General features: G+C 43.4%; 2 protein-coding genes across 6 annotated transcripts in view; one reads left to right on the top strand and one right to left on the bottom strand.

The window, feature by feature from the left end:
- siah2l (seven in absentia homolog 2 (Drosophila)-like) overlaps window positions 1–16751 on the top strand; it is a 75792-nt gene that overhangs the window by 45491 nt on the left and 13550 nt on the right. The window lies entirely within an intron of this gene.
- On the bottom strand, window positions 32–16334 carry LOC131457980 (neuronal acetylcholine receptor subunit alpha-10-like). Of its 4 annotated transcripts, XM_058626548.1 has the most exons (6): window positions 16179–16334; window positions 9673–9818; window positions 9428–9582; window positions 9069–9315; window positions 8706–8991; window positions 32–3096 (listed from the first exon to the last, which is right to left on the bottom strand). In XM_058626548.1, exons 1-6 carry the CDS (start codon window positions 16237–16239, stop codon window positions 2360–2362), a joined length of 1632 nt encoding a protein of 543 aa, XP_058482531.1. In that variant the 5' UTR covers window positions 16240–16334; the 3' UTR covers window positions 32–2359. The 4 variants fall into 4 exon arrangements, with proteins under 4 accessions (XP_058482531.1, XP_058482532.1, XP_058482530.1 ...); XM_058626549.1 differs by lacking the exon at window positions 16179–16334 and having other exon boundaries at window positions 9428–9602; window positions 9673–9797; XM_058626547.1 differs by lacking the exons at window positions 32–3096; window positions 9069–9315; window positions 9428–9582; window positions 9673–9818; window positions 16179–16334 and adding an exon at window positions 3942–7050 and having other exon boundaries at window positions 8706–8795.

Raw genomic sequence — 16751 nt, 5'->3', positions numbered from 1 at the left:
ATTTGACAAAAAAGACAAATTGCAACAAAACTGAGTGAACAAAGCTTTTTTCTTTTAATATATGAACGTGTTCATGTGTCTCAATGCATCGCCTGTGTGTCAATGTACAACAACATAAACAAACATCCGACAACACTGATAAATTTGGCATTTCTTAGTTTTTACACTGTGATGATACAAAAACACCAACAAAAAAATTACACTTTGACCTCTCCTAAATTGAATTATTGAATAATTTAAATCACAATACAGTATGGACTGTCTAAAGCAGGGGTGTCAAACTCATTTTTAGTGAAACAACAAGAACTCCTTTGTTTTACATTTTAATGAAATTCAAATTATCAACAACCTCAAATTTCTTGAGATAAATACCATTCAATGGTAAATGTATGCACAATATTTTGAAATTGCACTTGAACGTGTGCATATACTGTACGTCCACAAAGGCACAAACATTTAGTCACACGTATCTAGAACTGATAAATATAGTATTTCACAGAACGATTAATCATAATTTGAAGATTTCAACAAATTCACATCCCTGGTTTAAAGCATGAAGATGTTATTGTAGCCAATCGTCTGACATGGCACAAACTATTGTATTTATTCAGGTCATAAAGAGTTAAAACAGGAAAGGTCTGATATTATATATTTCATAAAACAGTGCAGCGTAAAATCCTCTAGGATGCAGTTTGTAAATTACACACATGTGACAAAAGTGTGGCAACTGTGGAGGCGTGAAAGAAATCAGCGACATTCGTAGATGACTGTGATGATGTGTCAGATTTAATCTCCAAACTTCCTTTGATGATTCAAATATATTTGACATTGTATATATAACTGTGAGGAACACCAGGTCCATCTCCTCAGCAAGCAAATACTTTCTACTCACTTTTTTTATTTCTTTGATCTCTACAAAAGTAGGCGGAAGCCAGACAGAATTAAATACATTTCACTGAATTGTTTCACTGATTTAGTGAGAAATGCTGAAACAAGGTTGAACGAAACATCCTGTTGGTTGTTGATTTGAGAGCCTAATATAATTACATTCTAACAGAGTTGTTACAATGTCTTAAATGTCATTATCTGGTGATTCCAGTATTAGTTTCACATCATATTTACTCACTGGACCTTCTTTTTTGTCTTTGCGCTGATTCATCTAACAAGCAGTTGTGTAGTTGTGTAGTTTGGTTTATAATCAAAACCTCACTCAGACAGACAGGCAGACATGTCTGGCAAGGACATCGTTTTGGCCAACTTCAGAATCTCCAAAAAAAAAAAAGGAACCAATCACAAAAGCCACTGACACTCTAAAGGGGGACCTGACACGATGACAACAAAGAAGCGACAGCTTTTGTATGTAAGTCCAACATGGCGGCCACTGAAGAGCAGCAGTCTTACAGTTCGGCTTCGGTTTTAAGCGAATTGCTCCCCCAGGGTAAAAGTCGTGAGACGCTGTGACTAGATAGATAGCCATTGCTCCAAGAATCACGTTTGTTGACACGTATTCCATCATCCTGCATACGTCATCCAGATCATTGGTTGTAGGTCTGTCCAATTGTGTACAGAGGCATTTCAATCTACATCTGTTGGTCATGACTGGGACACACTTTCCACACTTGTACTCAGTCTAAAATTAGATGGAGATGCAGTCTGGCGTGAGCTGCGTCACCAATGTATTTGTCTTAAGAATTCAATCGCAGGCATTTCTGTAAATATTTGATTCAGTTTGATATAAAAAAAAAAATCAAACGCGAGAACACACTTTGAGAAACACAAAACATCCAGGATGTAGGATTTAAGTCACAGTGAATCACAGTGTGCAAGGATGTGTTAATCCCGAATATGGCAGGTGCTGTATGTGCAGCTGTTAAGATGTCCGTGACGTGACAAGCTAAATTTCATGCTGTTCCATCATTTAAAAAACAACAACAATAACTTTCAAACCATTTGAAATCATCTGTGGCCTTTCCTCGATTAGTTTACACTGACAAATCTCCCACTGCAGAGTTACTGGGTGGAGTAGTTTCCGAAGCATGTCAAGGAACTGCGGAAGCCTTTACAGACCAGAAAGCCATTTCTTTGCTGGATTATGCATCGGGTTTATGTGGGTGAAATGGTTCACCATTGTTTGGGTATAAGCTCCCACTTCAGAATGCAAAGTACATGTTGTCTACAAAAACTACACAGTTTAGTTTTTGTTTTAACGAATTGTAGTAAATTCAATTTCCGCTAATGATTCCTCGCTGATTTCCTAAATGTTACACACTGGACCTTAAATGGAAAGTTGAACTAATCATTGAGTCAGTGTACCAGTCCTCTGCCGTCAACCTCTCGCGATCCCCGTGCTTAGTCTCGATCATATGGCTTTGCCCAAGATGAGAATGCTCATGAAGAAGACCATGATGAAGAAGAGCCACATGAAGAAACGATCCATGACCTTGGCGACCTTCCTCCATTCTCCGATGCGCAGCTGTGCAGCTCGCTGGTCCTGGTACGAGTTGGCAATGTACTCAACGTTCTTGCGCAGTCCCTGGTGCTGGCAAACACACTGGGTTTTCACGAAGATCTCCGTTCTGTTCTCCCGTGCTCCACCTCCTCCTTCACCCCCGACACCTTTCTTCTCCTCGACTTGCTCTTCTCCTTTTCCATTAGACCCGTCTCTGTGCTCTTCACTTCCACCAGCAGCTCCTTCATCTTTCGAGTGGTCAATGGTCACAAACAGATCCTCCTTCCAGCCTGTTTGTTTGGTCAAATCCTGACTTACCTTCAGAGACTGCCCTGACCCATCATCGTCTACCCTCCCTACCCAGGCTCGTCCGTTCACACCCCAGTTTGGTCCCCTGGGGTTGCCACTGTTGGCTGATGGGGCCTCTGACTCCTCCTGACACGGCGGTTGCTTCTTGGATTTCCCAGCAAAGCAGTTTTCTCCGACCTCATAGACAAAACAGATGCGAGCGAGGTGGTTGAGGATGAACCGTTCGGCCCACTCTGGAACAGGTCGGGCCTCAGGACCACAGTGGTGTATGTTCATGATGAAGATGGTGAGTGCCGTTGAAGCAGTAACCATCGTCATGGTGGCTATGTAGTACTTTCCTGTCAAAACAAATGAAATTGAAGATTATTTACAGTGACTGATTCATAAACCTTTCATCAGAGCGGGGTCACCTCTTCACTAATCCGTCAAAGGGTAACTAAACTCCCTCTTGTGATGCCAACTCCCCCCAATGCCTGATTCTGGATGATGCCAAGAAGTGGGCTGAGAGCAGAGTGGGTGGGGAGCAGTGCAAGGTACAACAAGCAAAATTTGAATGCAGTAGCTGGTGTTTGACCAGAGACAAGCAGTCGTATAATTTCATATTTTTACACTAAACTTTGAATATTTGCACCTGCATCAACAAATAACATAAGTTATATACCTATATACACCTGAAGAAAGGGGTTTTAGGGGTTCATTTACACCTTAATGTGGGAAGTCAGCAAGATCTGAACTTTACCTTTTAAAAACGTATTTCTCTTGATATGACTGTCACTGTGTTTTAACAATGTAGAACAAGAGAGTGAGATTTCAGGATCAGCCCATGGCCAAGTGGAAAGGGAACCTGGCTTGTAACCGGAGAGTTGCCAGTTCGAGTCCCTTGCAGGTCAAAAAAGGGCTGGGGTACCCCTGAGCAAGATACCCACCCCCATTGCTCCCCGGGTGGCTATGGGGGTTAGTCAGTGGCTGCCCATTGCTCCTAATTCTAGGAAGGTTTCTAGTAGAGGATGGGTTAAATGCAGAGAAAGGATTTCCCTACGGGGATTAATAAAAACTACAAAACAAGGAAACAAAAGGCGTGTGTGCAGCAGGTTAATCTAATTTCCAGGCTTTTTTAAATCAGAATTATTTATTCTTCCCATTATTTCCTAGTTAGCTTTGTTTCTTGTTTGATAGTTGTATGTCAGAATCCCCTCAGGCCTGTTTGGGATTTCTGACTTTACTGGAAACATTTTTACTTCCTTATAGTTCTTGTTTGTCTGCACTGGGTGAGAATGACATGACAAAGTTTTGACTTTCATTACAACACACCCTCAGTCTCCCCGTGAAAGCTCATAGCAGCCATACCTGTGTGTTTACGTAATAAACAGCATGTTTGGTTTGTCTGATCTGTTTTCCCCAAAAGACTCAATTAAAGTAGGATTTTTGCCAATTCTAAAGTATAAATCTTTTAATAATCACATTGGACTCGTTCCTGTTACCTGCTCACCTGAAAACCTGATCATTTTATTTAATTTATTTACATTTATAGAATATTATTACAGTCCCACCCCCAGTCTGTACTGCTGCCAATAACCATAAGACAACACTTTGTTTTCTTTGACTCGTTTATTAAAACTAATCAAATATCAATTTAACACAGACTGCATAAATTAAAACAGATTCAATTACATCAGAAACTTTTTTTGCAGAAACATTTGGCCTTTGTTTGGCATTAGCAAGTAGCAGGACAACACATTTGAAACATCACATGACTTCTAGAAAAACAGGTATTTTATGTGCAGTCAGGGGTTGATATATTTAATTTAAGGGAGGCTTGATTTAAGGCTTTAATGGAACAGGAATGTTTTGATCAGCCGCAAATAAGACGGAGAAAGCACCGTGCAAACTTACACACTTTAAATGAGCTGAGCCTTAAATGTGAAGAAGCCACTGAAGCGTCTCTATGTCTGTTTCCTTGAAACCTACAGGAGATCATCCAGTACTGGAAAAATGTCTACACTAGGACAAAAACAAAACAGGAAGTCAGAGTATATATAACATTTAGGCCAAAGAACATTCCTGAACAGATTTGAATCAGTTGGTGCAGTTTTGCCAACATGTGCCAAGTATGATAGTCATTTAACAAGTGTGCAAGACTTGGATTCAAAAGTGTGGACTTTTGCGAGGTCAAAGGTGACTGCTTCAGTTTCTACAGTTACCCGTTGTGGTGTGGCTGTCAGTTTTTTGGTTGAGGACATTGTCTCTATACATGGTTGAAAAGGTTTGTCACAAAACCTTGTCTGTGCAAATAACTGTTGTTCTTCTAAGGGACCAACCTCTCCGCTTTGTTTTAATTTTTAGCCTTGGCTGAATTTAAACGAGTCTCTATGATTGGTTGATCGCCGTTTCCCTACGTTATTTCACCCACTCCAATCCTAGTTATTTCCACTTTCAAAAATAAGGTCTATAAATGTTTCATGTATGATTATATGTATGAATATGACAACTCTCATCAACAGTTCCATTTCAACCCACTTAAAAAAAGAGAAGAAATCAGATTCTTTTTTAAACATAGATTAAAGAGCAGTAAAAAGTATCGTAATTTTTCTTCTTGACTAATTTGTCAATTCTGGTTTATTCCTGAGCGATGTGGCATTAGGTTGGTGTTTGGGACTGGACAGATGATCAGAGGGGCGGAGTTTCTTCCGTTGTCATTATTGCAGGGATTGAAGAATGGGTAGATTTTCTCATTAAATGAGCAGGCGGGGAAGGAGTGGATTCGAACTGCGGAGTAAACGTCATAGAAAGAGATCAGACCTTCCTCGTAGTCCCCAAACACGCCCACCTTCTGAGGGGACAACTTGAGCATGTGGTGAACATTTGAACGAGGAAAAGTTTTGTGCTCGTTTTCGTTTCTCAAAGATATGGTCCAGAAACCATGTTGGGGGTCCAGTGTGACTTGGCCCTTCCTGTTGACTGACTCCTTGGCCACTCCCAAATCCCACTTTGTCTTCCCTGCAACCTGAACCTCAAAGTAAAATCTTCCTGAAGAAAAACCCTGGTTTCCTAGGACACCAGCGTAATAAGAGAATCTCTTTGGAATGTCTGGCAATGTCCGATTGACATCACCAAACCTCACCTGTTTCCCATCTTCTGACAAGACAAGCCAGGAATTTGCTGTATTGGGATCGAATGTGATATTTGTCGCATAATCCTGGACCTTCTTCAGCTCTTCCTCAAAGAAGGAACATATCTCTTTGTCGAGTTTCTTTTTCAACTCAGTAACTGCTGCTTCTGCCATGCCCTGAAATAACGGTGGTTTGACAATGACACCTGACCAGTCCTTGGTGGGTAGAGCATCGTTTAAGAATCGGAGGCCTTGGAGGAAGTGAATTTGGTCTTCAGAGTGTGAGATCTTCTCCAGCTCGTCGTTTCTCTCAATCAGGTTAGAGATTTCTTGTTCCAGCTCAGTGATCAAGCCCTCACCACGTTTCTCTGTTGATTCCAGCTTGTCGTTGACCGTGTCAGTATATTCAGCCAGGGCTCTGTCAACAGAGTCCTTCAGAGCAGTTAGAACCAGAATACCATCTGCTGTTTCTCTGTGTGCGTCCTTCTTACCGGACTCAAGCGTGTGCTTGATCTGCTGAATTTTCAACTGCCTCTTCTGGATCATGAGTTTGACTTCAGCCTTTGTCTTACCCAGCGCATTCTTCTTTTCTTCATACTCTTTAGTCACAGGGACAACGTCATGCATCTTGTGGTCTAAAATCATGCACATCATGCAGACGCACAGCTGGTCTTTCTTGCAGAAGACCTCCAGAGGTTTGTCGTGCTTCAGACACATCTGACGTTGCTGATTTCTCCCAGGGTGGACGAGCTCATGTTTTCTCAGATATGGTGCTGTCAGATGAGGCTGCAGGTGAGTCTCACAATAGGATGCCATACATATCAGGCAGGACTTTGTGGCTTTCTTTTTGGTTCCAGTGCAGATGTTACAGGAAGGTCTGACGCCTAATATTTCTTTTAAATCTGAGTTTTTTGCTTTGACCTCCTGTTTGTCTGACCTTTTGAAATGAGCAGCCATCTGAGAGATCAGAGAGTTGACGTGCAGCTCCGGTCTTGTGTAGAACGTCTCTTTACACATGGGACACTTGCATGGTACGTTGACATCCCAGTGTTTAGTGATGCACTTCTTGCAGAAGTTGTGGCCACAAGGTGTGGCGACTGGATCAGTGAACACATCCAGACAGATGGAGCACACAAACTGATCTTCAGACAGTGGGTAGCAGGAGGCAGCCATGTCTGACACACTGAGAAACAAAAATTAAAAGTGTGAAAAACAATATTGAATATTGAAACTCATCCTGTCATACTAGAAAACACACTCTGAAGTGTGGTTGTATGAGGTAGCGACACAGAAACACTGTCTTACGCAGAGGTTGACCAGTATGGGCTAATCTAAGGTTGATGTGTATGTGGCTGATAATTGTTGGCAAATTTTTTGGTGATTTATCTAAGATGTCAAAGTCAAATATTGAACTGTATTTATATGCACGGACACTGGGCTTCTGCATGATGATTGGAGGGGGTGTCTGAAAGGTGGAGTCAGTTTTTTGATCAACAGCGTTGCTGGTCGTTGTGTTATTTGCTCTGCGATAGAGACCATTTTTGTTTGTCCATATACATGGTCAATGAAAACACTTTTATAAGCATTTCAGTTTTGCATAATTATCGCGTTTCCTTGTTCTAGTTGTTTGTTTGCAGTATGTATGGAAGAATTTATGTGGAATAGTCAAGAATGTCAAAAATCATGCCCTCTTCTCATCTTACACACCGCTAACACACAGAAACCAACAGACACATAATAATTTTAGCCACAAACAACAACCACCCAACATCCCAAAATCTGATTCTCTTTCCACCTTGAAATCCCGTCTGAAAACATAGTTATTTACACTCACTTTGACAGTTTCTCATCTTTGTTTGCGCTAAATTCACATGGTATCGTATGTTGTTTTTAATGTTCTGATTACTGGTTTTAATCCTGTCTTGAAAGGCGCCTAAAAATAAAATCTATTATTATTAGTATCTCATACGACACAAGCTGTTATCAATTAAATGTAACTGGACAAGTTTCAACTATGAAATTAAATAAGGAGTGAGCAGATCGTGCTGCTCCTCTTTAGCTGTACTCACCAGTCTACTGTGTTTTTGTGTCCTGATTAACGCACAAAAACCAAAACCAATAATAAAGTAGTTGATGTTGATGCCGATGCTCAGCTTGAATGCAGCTCTGGCGTCTCTCTGACAGCCTCCACCTCAGTGGTATGAAGTTCTGCGGGCTGTCATTCTCGTTTTTCTTTGACTCGCACTCGTTGACTGCTGCATTTCTGGTTTGGCAATTATATGTTGTGACAACATATGTGGTCGGTGTGGTCGGAAATAATGTATTAATTTAATGTGATCATCATGAGTCACGATGAAAGATGCAGCTCCGCCTGGTGGCACATTAAAAAAAGTAAATCACAAGAACTGTATGTTGGCGGATTTGTAAGTCACTCGCATGAAATATTAATGTTTTTCTCCATTCACGATTATCACGATAAAATGATTATCGTATGTGCTTTTTATTATGATTGGTGATAATATTGTATATTGTCCCGTCACTGACTCTCAAACCTACAGTCAGTTTAGTGTCCAATTAACCTCTGCATGTTTTTGGGAGAACCCGGAAAGAACACACATGCACAGGAGGAGAACATGCAAACTCCACATAGAAAGGCCCTTGGTTTGACCAGTTGATCCTTTAACTGGGGTCTTTTTGCTGTAAGGCAACAGTGCCAGCCACTACACCGCCATGTGGTCCTAAAATCCACCAGATACCTTGGCATAAAAGTCTCCAATCATAGTGATGTTCAAATCATCAGCGAACAGTCAAGTGTAAATACTTCCTGAGTCTCCTCACCTATGAGTGGGACGCTCTCGGAGGGCGGCATGCTCTCAGCCACCAGCAACTGGAACACAGTCAGAGCCAGCAGCACCGTGACGCCCAGAGAAACCTTTTCACCCGAGTCAGCCGGCAGGTAGAATCCTAATGGAGCCAGAAAGGAGATCATCATGCAGGGGATGAGGAGGTTGAAGATGTAGAAGGAGGCCCGTCTCTTCAGGTGGAGGGTAAAAGTGATGTCTGGGTACGGATCTGAACAGCAGCCATAAAGGATGACATTTTTCTTTGCTGGCATGCCCAGAACCTGGTTAAGATGAAACAAACACGTTTGATATTGTCTAAGAAACACTTTAAGGTCACTTGAAATTGGCAACAACTGACCTCCCACTCCACATTGGAGACAAAGTCAGAGAGGTCAGCACTGTCCAGGGCGTTGAACAAGTCCATCTGGTTGCCATTGTGAGTCCAGGAGCCAAAGGTCAGGTGACACTGCTGCAAATCAAAAGGGAAGAAGGCCACGTCGACCAAGCAGGAGCTTTTAGTGATGGCTGGCTGGTCCCACATGACCTGACCATCGTTACGGAGAACAATGTTGGTCTCCATGGAGCTGGAGAACTCATCATCTGCGCTGTTGGGGAGAAGGTCGAGGAAGTGGAGTCAAGGAGAAGGAACAAGAGATGGAAGCAAAGTCAGAGTGCCAATGTCTTGTACGAAGACAGGAGGAAGCCTCGCCCACCTACCTGTTATACAGAACAATATCGGGTCTCCACACATAGCTGCTGGGGATGCGAATAGTGTCAAGGCCGTCATAGTCCTCCTTCCTCCAGGTAAGGTAGGCGTCCATCCACACCTGGCGTACCCACAGGTAGGTTGTCAGGATCTGGTTCCGCTCGTCCTAGTGAAAAGACCCAGAAACTACAGATCTATCAGTGTGGACGTAAAAACACACAACAAAAACTTGTGATCTGAATGTGAATGTGGTTACCATGTCGATGATCTGGGAGAGCGTGATCTGAAGAGTAACGTTGATGATGTGGTCGGTGTCCTCCACCGGACGTAAAGCGTTGGTGTAATTAGAGAACAAGTCTTTTAGCAGCTTCTGAGCAAAACGTCCATGAGCAGCCAAGCAAACTGGAGAATAGAGAGGGGGAAAGACTTTGTTAGACCAGGTTGTCTACACAGCGCCCCTCTCTCAAATCAACGGTGACATGGAACATTTGCAAGAACTAACCAGAAAGTAGAGAGGGCCAGACAGTTCAAAGATCTGAGGATGATCCCCATTTTTGAGGCGTTACAGTAATTCCCAAAGTCGTGCATTGTTCGTCTGCATGACAACGCAAAAGAGTAGTGCTCACCAAAGCCGTATTTCCACTGAGCGGAATGGCACCAACCATTCCATTCTTTGACAATCTGAGTAAAATGGTACAGTCAGGACGGAGCTAGACCACCTCCACCCACAGTCAGCTGATTGGGTGAGGGAAAAACATCCGTCCTTTGCGATCGGTGTAAATATCTCATGGAAGTCGAGGCAAACGCCCACAGCAGGAAAAACAAACCCGTACGACGTCAGGCTTTGCGGCCATCGGTCACAGCCCATACCCCCCGCCTACCAAGTAATGGTACTGTTCTCAGTGGAAACGCAAGTCTGACCCAGGACTTTACCATTCCAAACTGTACCGTACCATGATGGAAACACGCCGCCCCCTTAACCCTTTAGGGGGCAAAGAATTAATTACCGTGACATCTTAGAAACACATGGATTTCACCCAGCCAATCAGCAGAGACCCAGCTACGCAACAGTGAAATTCCTCGTGAAATTTGAGGTCTCCGTAAAGGAAGAAAGTACAGTGATGCGGCTCGGTCTCCTCCTGCATCTACGGTAATGTCTCAGAAACTAATGATGGAAAATTGATGAAATCATTTAGGTGCATCGAGCAGGGAAACATCTAAAATGTGAAGGACAGGGGTCTCCGAGGCCCAGGATTGGGAAACACTGATCTAGAATGGGTTAAATATTGTTCTAAAATAATGTTCTTATCACTTTATGATAAGCCGTTTTCTCTCCACTGTGAGATAAATAAAGCTATCTTATCTTATCTTATACTTCATGGACCTTGACTTTATATATGATCCTCCAATAACACTCCAGTAAGAGATCATGCAGTCATGCATGTTGCACTACAAAGTGGCAAAGGAGAGTCTGCTTTAGGAAAAAACTGTCCAAGTTAAAGGGTGAAGTTCAGCGTCCACTGTCGTGTGATCAGAGGAACACAAACACGAACGGTCAGAGCAGGTAAAAGACACGTCTTCACTCGCAGGTTTATCGCAGCAGAGCTTCGTCTTGGATCTGGTGACCATATAAGTCGACAGAGATATGCCGCCAACACTTCAGTCGCATAAACTGTGTATTGAACTTGTTCCCGGCAAAGACTTGAATATCAGATGCAGTCAGTCAACTTCAGGCAGCCACGGAATGAAGTTCAAATGCCAAAGAAACATCACGTCAGGTCACGGTGACTAGCACTGTTAGCGGTCGAGAATGCTGCAGGGCTGCATTTTTTAGATGTGTGATCTAAGAGAAAAGAGAATTAAGCAATCTTTTTCCCATAGGTTTGGGCAAGTTTTGATGGACCGCGGGTCAACACAGTCATGTTAACTGAGATTTCAGAAATGTTAAATTACATTATTGTGTGTAGTCATGTGTCAGGGACACTTACTTTCAAAATAAATAAACTAAAATAAAAAAGTTTCATTTGAAAATGTGTCTGCGCTAACAACTGTGGTGTGTTTTAGACTACAGAGCAACACCAGAAACAAAAGCACAACACTGTCAGATAATTAACGACAAGTCATCAAACCTTGGCTCAGCTTCCACAGCTGCTGTAGCATCAACGCTGCTGCTCTGCTGCAGACAGACTGCAGCCCCGTCATAACCACCCACCCCCCACTGTGAGCCTCAGGCTGAACAAGCTCCACGACAAACAATTATAGAGCTATGCCAGTTTTCGATTTGCTCTAAAGTGTCGAGACTCTTCCAGAGGACATTTATGGCGCTTTTCCACCATACGACACAAAGGTACTGAGTTATTTAAAGGGGACATATTATGCAAAATCAACTTTTTAACCATTTCAATACTTATATTTGGGACTCTGTGGGCCCTACCAGTCACCAAAGTGTGGAAAAAGAATACTCCGTCATGTTTACGTTGTTCCCCTTAGTGTAAGTATAGGCGATAAAACACTCGATGTTGAATTCCCTGCGCTTATGACGGCAGCATGCGCATTTCACCGCGAATGTTACCGCCCACCAGTAAGTTTACTTCGAGAGCTCCACCTTAGCTCCACCTTGTCCCTGCGAGAGTGCAGGCGAGGGAGGAAGAGCGGTATTGTCAACGCGGAGGGACAAGTGTGCTGTTGGTGGCTGCACAGTGGAGCACAGTGTTGTACACAAACTTCCAGCCTCAGAGGATTTTATATATGAAGCTAATGTGCTGGATAAAGTCAACGTGTGTTTGTGTGTTCGCACCAGTTCACATCAGACTGCGGCCAGTGGTCGCAGTATTTAGTCAGGGGACGTATTTCACCGACGTACAAACACACACATTTTTAAGAAAAGGTCAAATGGAGCTCATAACTGACCATTCTGACACGTCCTAATTAAAAATATTTGTTCAGTACGTCCTCCATGACCGGAGCACAGACTCAGCCTGATACAGCAGCAGTTTATGCAGCTCGCCGCTGGCGATCAGCGGTGGCGATCAGCGGTGCTGCACTCTCTGTGAAAATCAGTTAAAAAGAGATAGGGACGCCGCTGGCGATCGGCGAGCTGCCCAAACTGGCGCTGTGTGACTGATCGCCAGCTCCGGTGCATACAGTCACCGGTCTGATACAGTCGCATACAGCGGCAGGTTATTCAAGCCGCCGCGCGCCGCTGGCGATCAGCGGTGGCAATCAGCGGTGCTGTCCCCAAGTGTTTTTAACTGATTTACAGTTCGGCAGTGTTCGGCTCGATCCTTATGTAGGACGTCTCTTCCTGTGACGGCACTCTCGCTGTTTTCTGCGCACGCTGCCATGTTGATATTGTCAGAGAACTAGTGGAGGGAGGGGGAGGGAACAGCATCTGAGCGAGTGAGCGCTGTAAAGAGGACAAACCAGAAACCCCCTGGAAGAAGTGGGTGTGTGTTTGCCTGTGTCTCATTTGCATATAAAGGAACCATGCACGAAAACCGAGCGTTCTGAAAGGGGCGGGCTTAGTAGGGTTATTGAACTGCTATGATACTTCATCCTTATGGTATTTTGACCAAAGCATGTCACTGACATGTTCATTAGGACACCAGGGAACTATTTTAATGGGGGAAATAGGGTATAATATGTCCACTTTAACCTCGGAGTAACCTGGTTGACATGCATCGCTTGTGAGCATTGTTTAGGGGTGGCCGAAGGTTTAGAAGGTTTACGCATAACTGCAAGCCTCTGGAGGATCCTCAACCTTGATGTTCGCGGGACTCCAGAGGCACCAGCAGCTTCAAATACCTGTTCGCTGCTTTGTAATGGCATTTTAGAAGCTGCTCTCTTAATCCGATGTATTTGTCTGGCAGAAACCTTCCTCATTGTGCCTTTATCTACACGAACCCGTGTGTGCTCCGAATCAGCCACAAATCTCTTAATAGTACGATGACCACACTTATTTGCTAGATTTGTCGGCAAGCTGCCGGCGATTGTAAAGTCGCTAAATATTCACGTGGAAACGGCACGTAACGTAAGCGTATACAAACAGACCTTATTTCACTGTCCTTCCACTGGCTCGGCTCAATCTGTCTCAGTCTCTGGTAAACTTCCGACCCAACATGCACCAAGGCACGTGATGCTAACTGTGTCATCAGTATGCAACACGCAGAGTGCGTTGGATGCGTGTGGACAGCGCATGCGCCAACTGAACTTCCGCCCCACCAGTAGGTGGAGGATAAAGCCCCGCTCACCAAGCAAAAACATTTAAACAACAGAAGAAGTTGTCGCCAAGGATAGTCATCCGAGACTCGACCTGGTGACCCTCGAACCGGCTGACACCCTGACTCCCCTGCCCGACGGACCTTTCTGCTGTGAGCCGCTCAAACCAGACGTGTCCGAGGGAGCTGTAGCATCGTTCTCCTCTTCTTATTCTTCAGACTTGTACCCCCACCCGATGGTGAGATCAGATACTACAGGGATACGACACGATATGCTCATTCGGCATGAGCACAGAAGTATACCATGGGCTTCACAGCACAACCTACAGTCGTGGCATATGAACTACAGCGTTTATACAGCAGATATTTCCTGAAGCGATGCCGTGTTTACGGGGGAACTTTTTGAACACGGCAAAGAAAAAGATTGTTCACGTTTCATGCAGTTTTTCTTTTACGTGTGGATGTGGCCTTAGTTTCTCCTCAATCATCAAACTAATCCTCCATATTCACTCTGTGTTTGAAGCAGTTCAGCTGTGAACTCTGAGATTAATAACTGCCCAGATAATCTCACACACACACACACACACACACAGGTTAAACAACATGCTTTGCACAAAAAAGGAAGTCACAAAACCATGAGCCGTTCGCTGACCTTCAGATAACGAGAAAAATGATGCGATAAAGAAAATAAAAATAAAATAAAACATGACAGTAGAGACAGAGGGAGGGTTTGACTGGAAACATCCTTTGTACTTAAATGGACATGAGAGTGTGTGTTGGACACGTGGACAGCAACGTCTGTCCTCAGCTGCTCTGTTTAAGGCTTCATTATTTCTGCACAGTATCAAATTTAGCTTTAAAAGCAGCTCGTTCTTCTTTGGGCAAAAACTTGTGATCTCTTGATTTCATGTTGTTTTTGGACTAAATAACGTTGTGTTTGCTTCACTGAGAATCTGTGACAGAGAATCGCATTCAGGATTTTCATGGAGAGGATGTCAAGCAGCTACGGCAACGCCATTTTGGTGATATAAAACTTCACATCATGGACATAATGCATTACCTAGCCCCTTAACCTAACCCTAAAACCAGGTCTTAACCCTGAAAAAGCCCTTCAAAGTTAAGGTCTAACCACAAAGCAGATGTGAAGAGATTCAGGTTTTATTCTCACTATACTTTTTTTTTTTTTTTCGTCCTTAACCCTTTAACACCGAGACAAATACTCGTTTTATGCTGTTCAGATTTCAAACATCTCTTATTCATGTACAACTACAGTGTTTTTCCTCAATAAAACTCTAAAATCAAACTTGAATCTGTTAATATGCTCTCTTAACGTTGTAATTAAAATATATATAAAAAGAATATTTTAAAGCACTTTAGCCTCAGGACATTATCTGACCCTTTTGTGGGAACAATAAGCAAAAAAAGGCCAGGGGGACATTTTGAGGCTTAGGTGTTAAAGGGTTTAAGGGCTGCAGTACTTATGCCAGACCTGTGTGTGGCGCTGTAACACAGGAATACACCATACGACTCTAAACATCGTAGTAAACGAGGCCAAAGCAAGACCACGTTCACACCGCTGTCATGTGACGTCTCAGCTCCACACAACGCTCTATAGCGGTGTTTAGATCTCTGTGATTTCCCCCCGCTGCACACAGGAAGTGACGGAGGCAGAGAGACGACTGCAAACGAAAAGAGAGAAACGGAGAGTGAATTCTACTTTGTCGAACAGTTTGACGGGGGTGGACACTGTCTCCGCCTGCCCCTGCTCTGCTGCTTCGCTCCCTCAGTCAGGGCCTTTTTTTTGTGTGACTGAGGACACGACAAACAAAGGATGTCACATGGTTTCTGTCCACGGAGGCGGAGTAACAGCGACGAAAGTCAACCAAAGTTACGTACCGCAGCTTTAACTTAAAGGGATTAACGCAATGAACAAATTAATAAATAAATAAAGGTTTAACAGAGACTAAAGGCCATGGTTCTCAAACGGTGGTGCGTGTACCAGCAGTGGTACGCGAGCATCCTCTGCTGGCACTCGGGGGAAAATGTATAAATGCTGTTCTGCTGCATGTGCGAAATTTAAAAGTGATGCTTAAAATAATCATTACTTGAAAAACTACTGAGTTAATAAAGTTGTTAGCTCATTCATTCATTCATTCATTCACTCATTCATTCATTTTTACAGGAATCACTAAAACTTGACATTTGTTTGCCTGTGGACTCTTTCACAATAGAGCGCGACAGTGAACGTCCTGACCGCTGTGAGACACAGTGAATCCTGAGTGAACACATGAACATGTGAACACATGAAGGTCACTGCCTCAAAAATTCAAAAATGAAGACTTCATTTCAAAACATTTAAAAAAAAACAATTTAAAAAATGGTTCAAGAGAATGAGATGAAAGAGTGAAAACGTGCTGCAGATGTTTGTGGTCAGTGCGTCAATCACTGTTTTAATCCCCAGGATTACAGTCTAATCTAGAGCACTCATGAACACATTTCTATGTTTGTTTTAAGGTAAAAATTCAAATGAAAAAAGTGTTTGTACCTGGCAGAAAGAAGAGCAGCAGCAGGAGAGACGCCATGGAGCCGCTGCAGAGGAGCCTCATCTGATCGATCGGCTCAAATAATCGATCACAACTCTGTGATCAGAGACAGACACAGAGAGACAGAGAGACAGAGAGCATGTGCTGATGCAGACTGTGTTTGCTCTAGTGCAGTGCTCTGTGGTATGGAGTGTCATTAGTGCCACACACACACACACACACACACACACACACACACACACACACACACACACACACACACACACACACACACACACACACACACACACTGGACACCACAAAAAAAAAAAACAGTACAGTACACTACTCTCATTTAAAGATGCAGTGTGTGATATTTAGGGTCTTTGTGGGCGGGTCTTTAATAACTGATGACAAACTAAAGACACTTCCACCTATGGCCCCAGCTCGCCTCGCCTCGCCTCGGCACGGCACGGCACGGTTTAGGTTTAGGTTTTGTTTTACACACAACACAAACGAGTGTAAAGTAGTTGTTTTCAGCATAACTGCTCAGTATTTCAGGACTCCCTCTATGACCGGAGCACAGACGACACCAG

This window comes from Solea solea, chromosome 4 (assembly GCF_958295425.1).
Source record: "Solea solea chromosome 4, fSolSol10.1, whole genome shotgun sequence".
In the NCBI taxonomy this organism is placed as follows: domain Eukaryota; kingdom Metazoa; phylum Chordata; class Actinopteri; order Pleuronectiformes; family Soleidae; genus Solea; species Solea solea.
The sequence above is the reverse complement of the archived record's forward strand: the minus strand, read 5'-3'. Positions and strand labels throughout refer to the sequence as shown.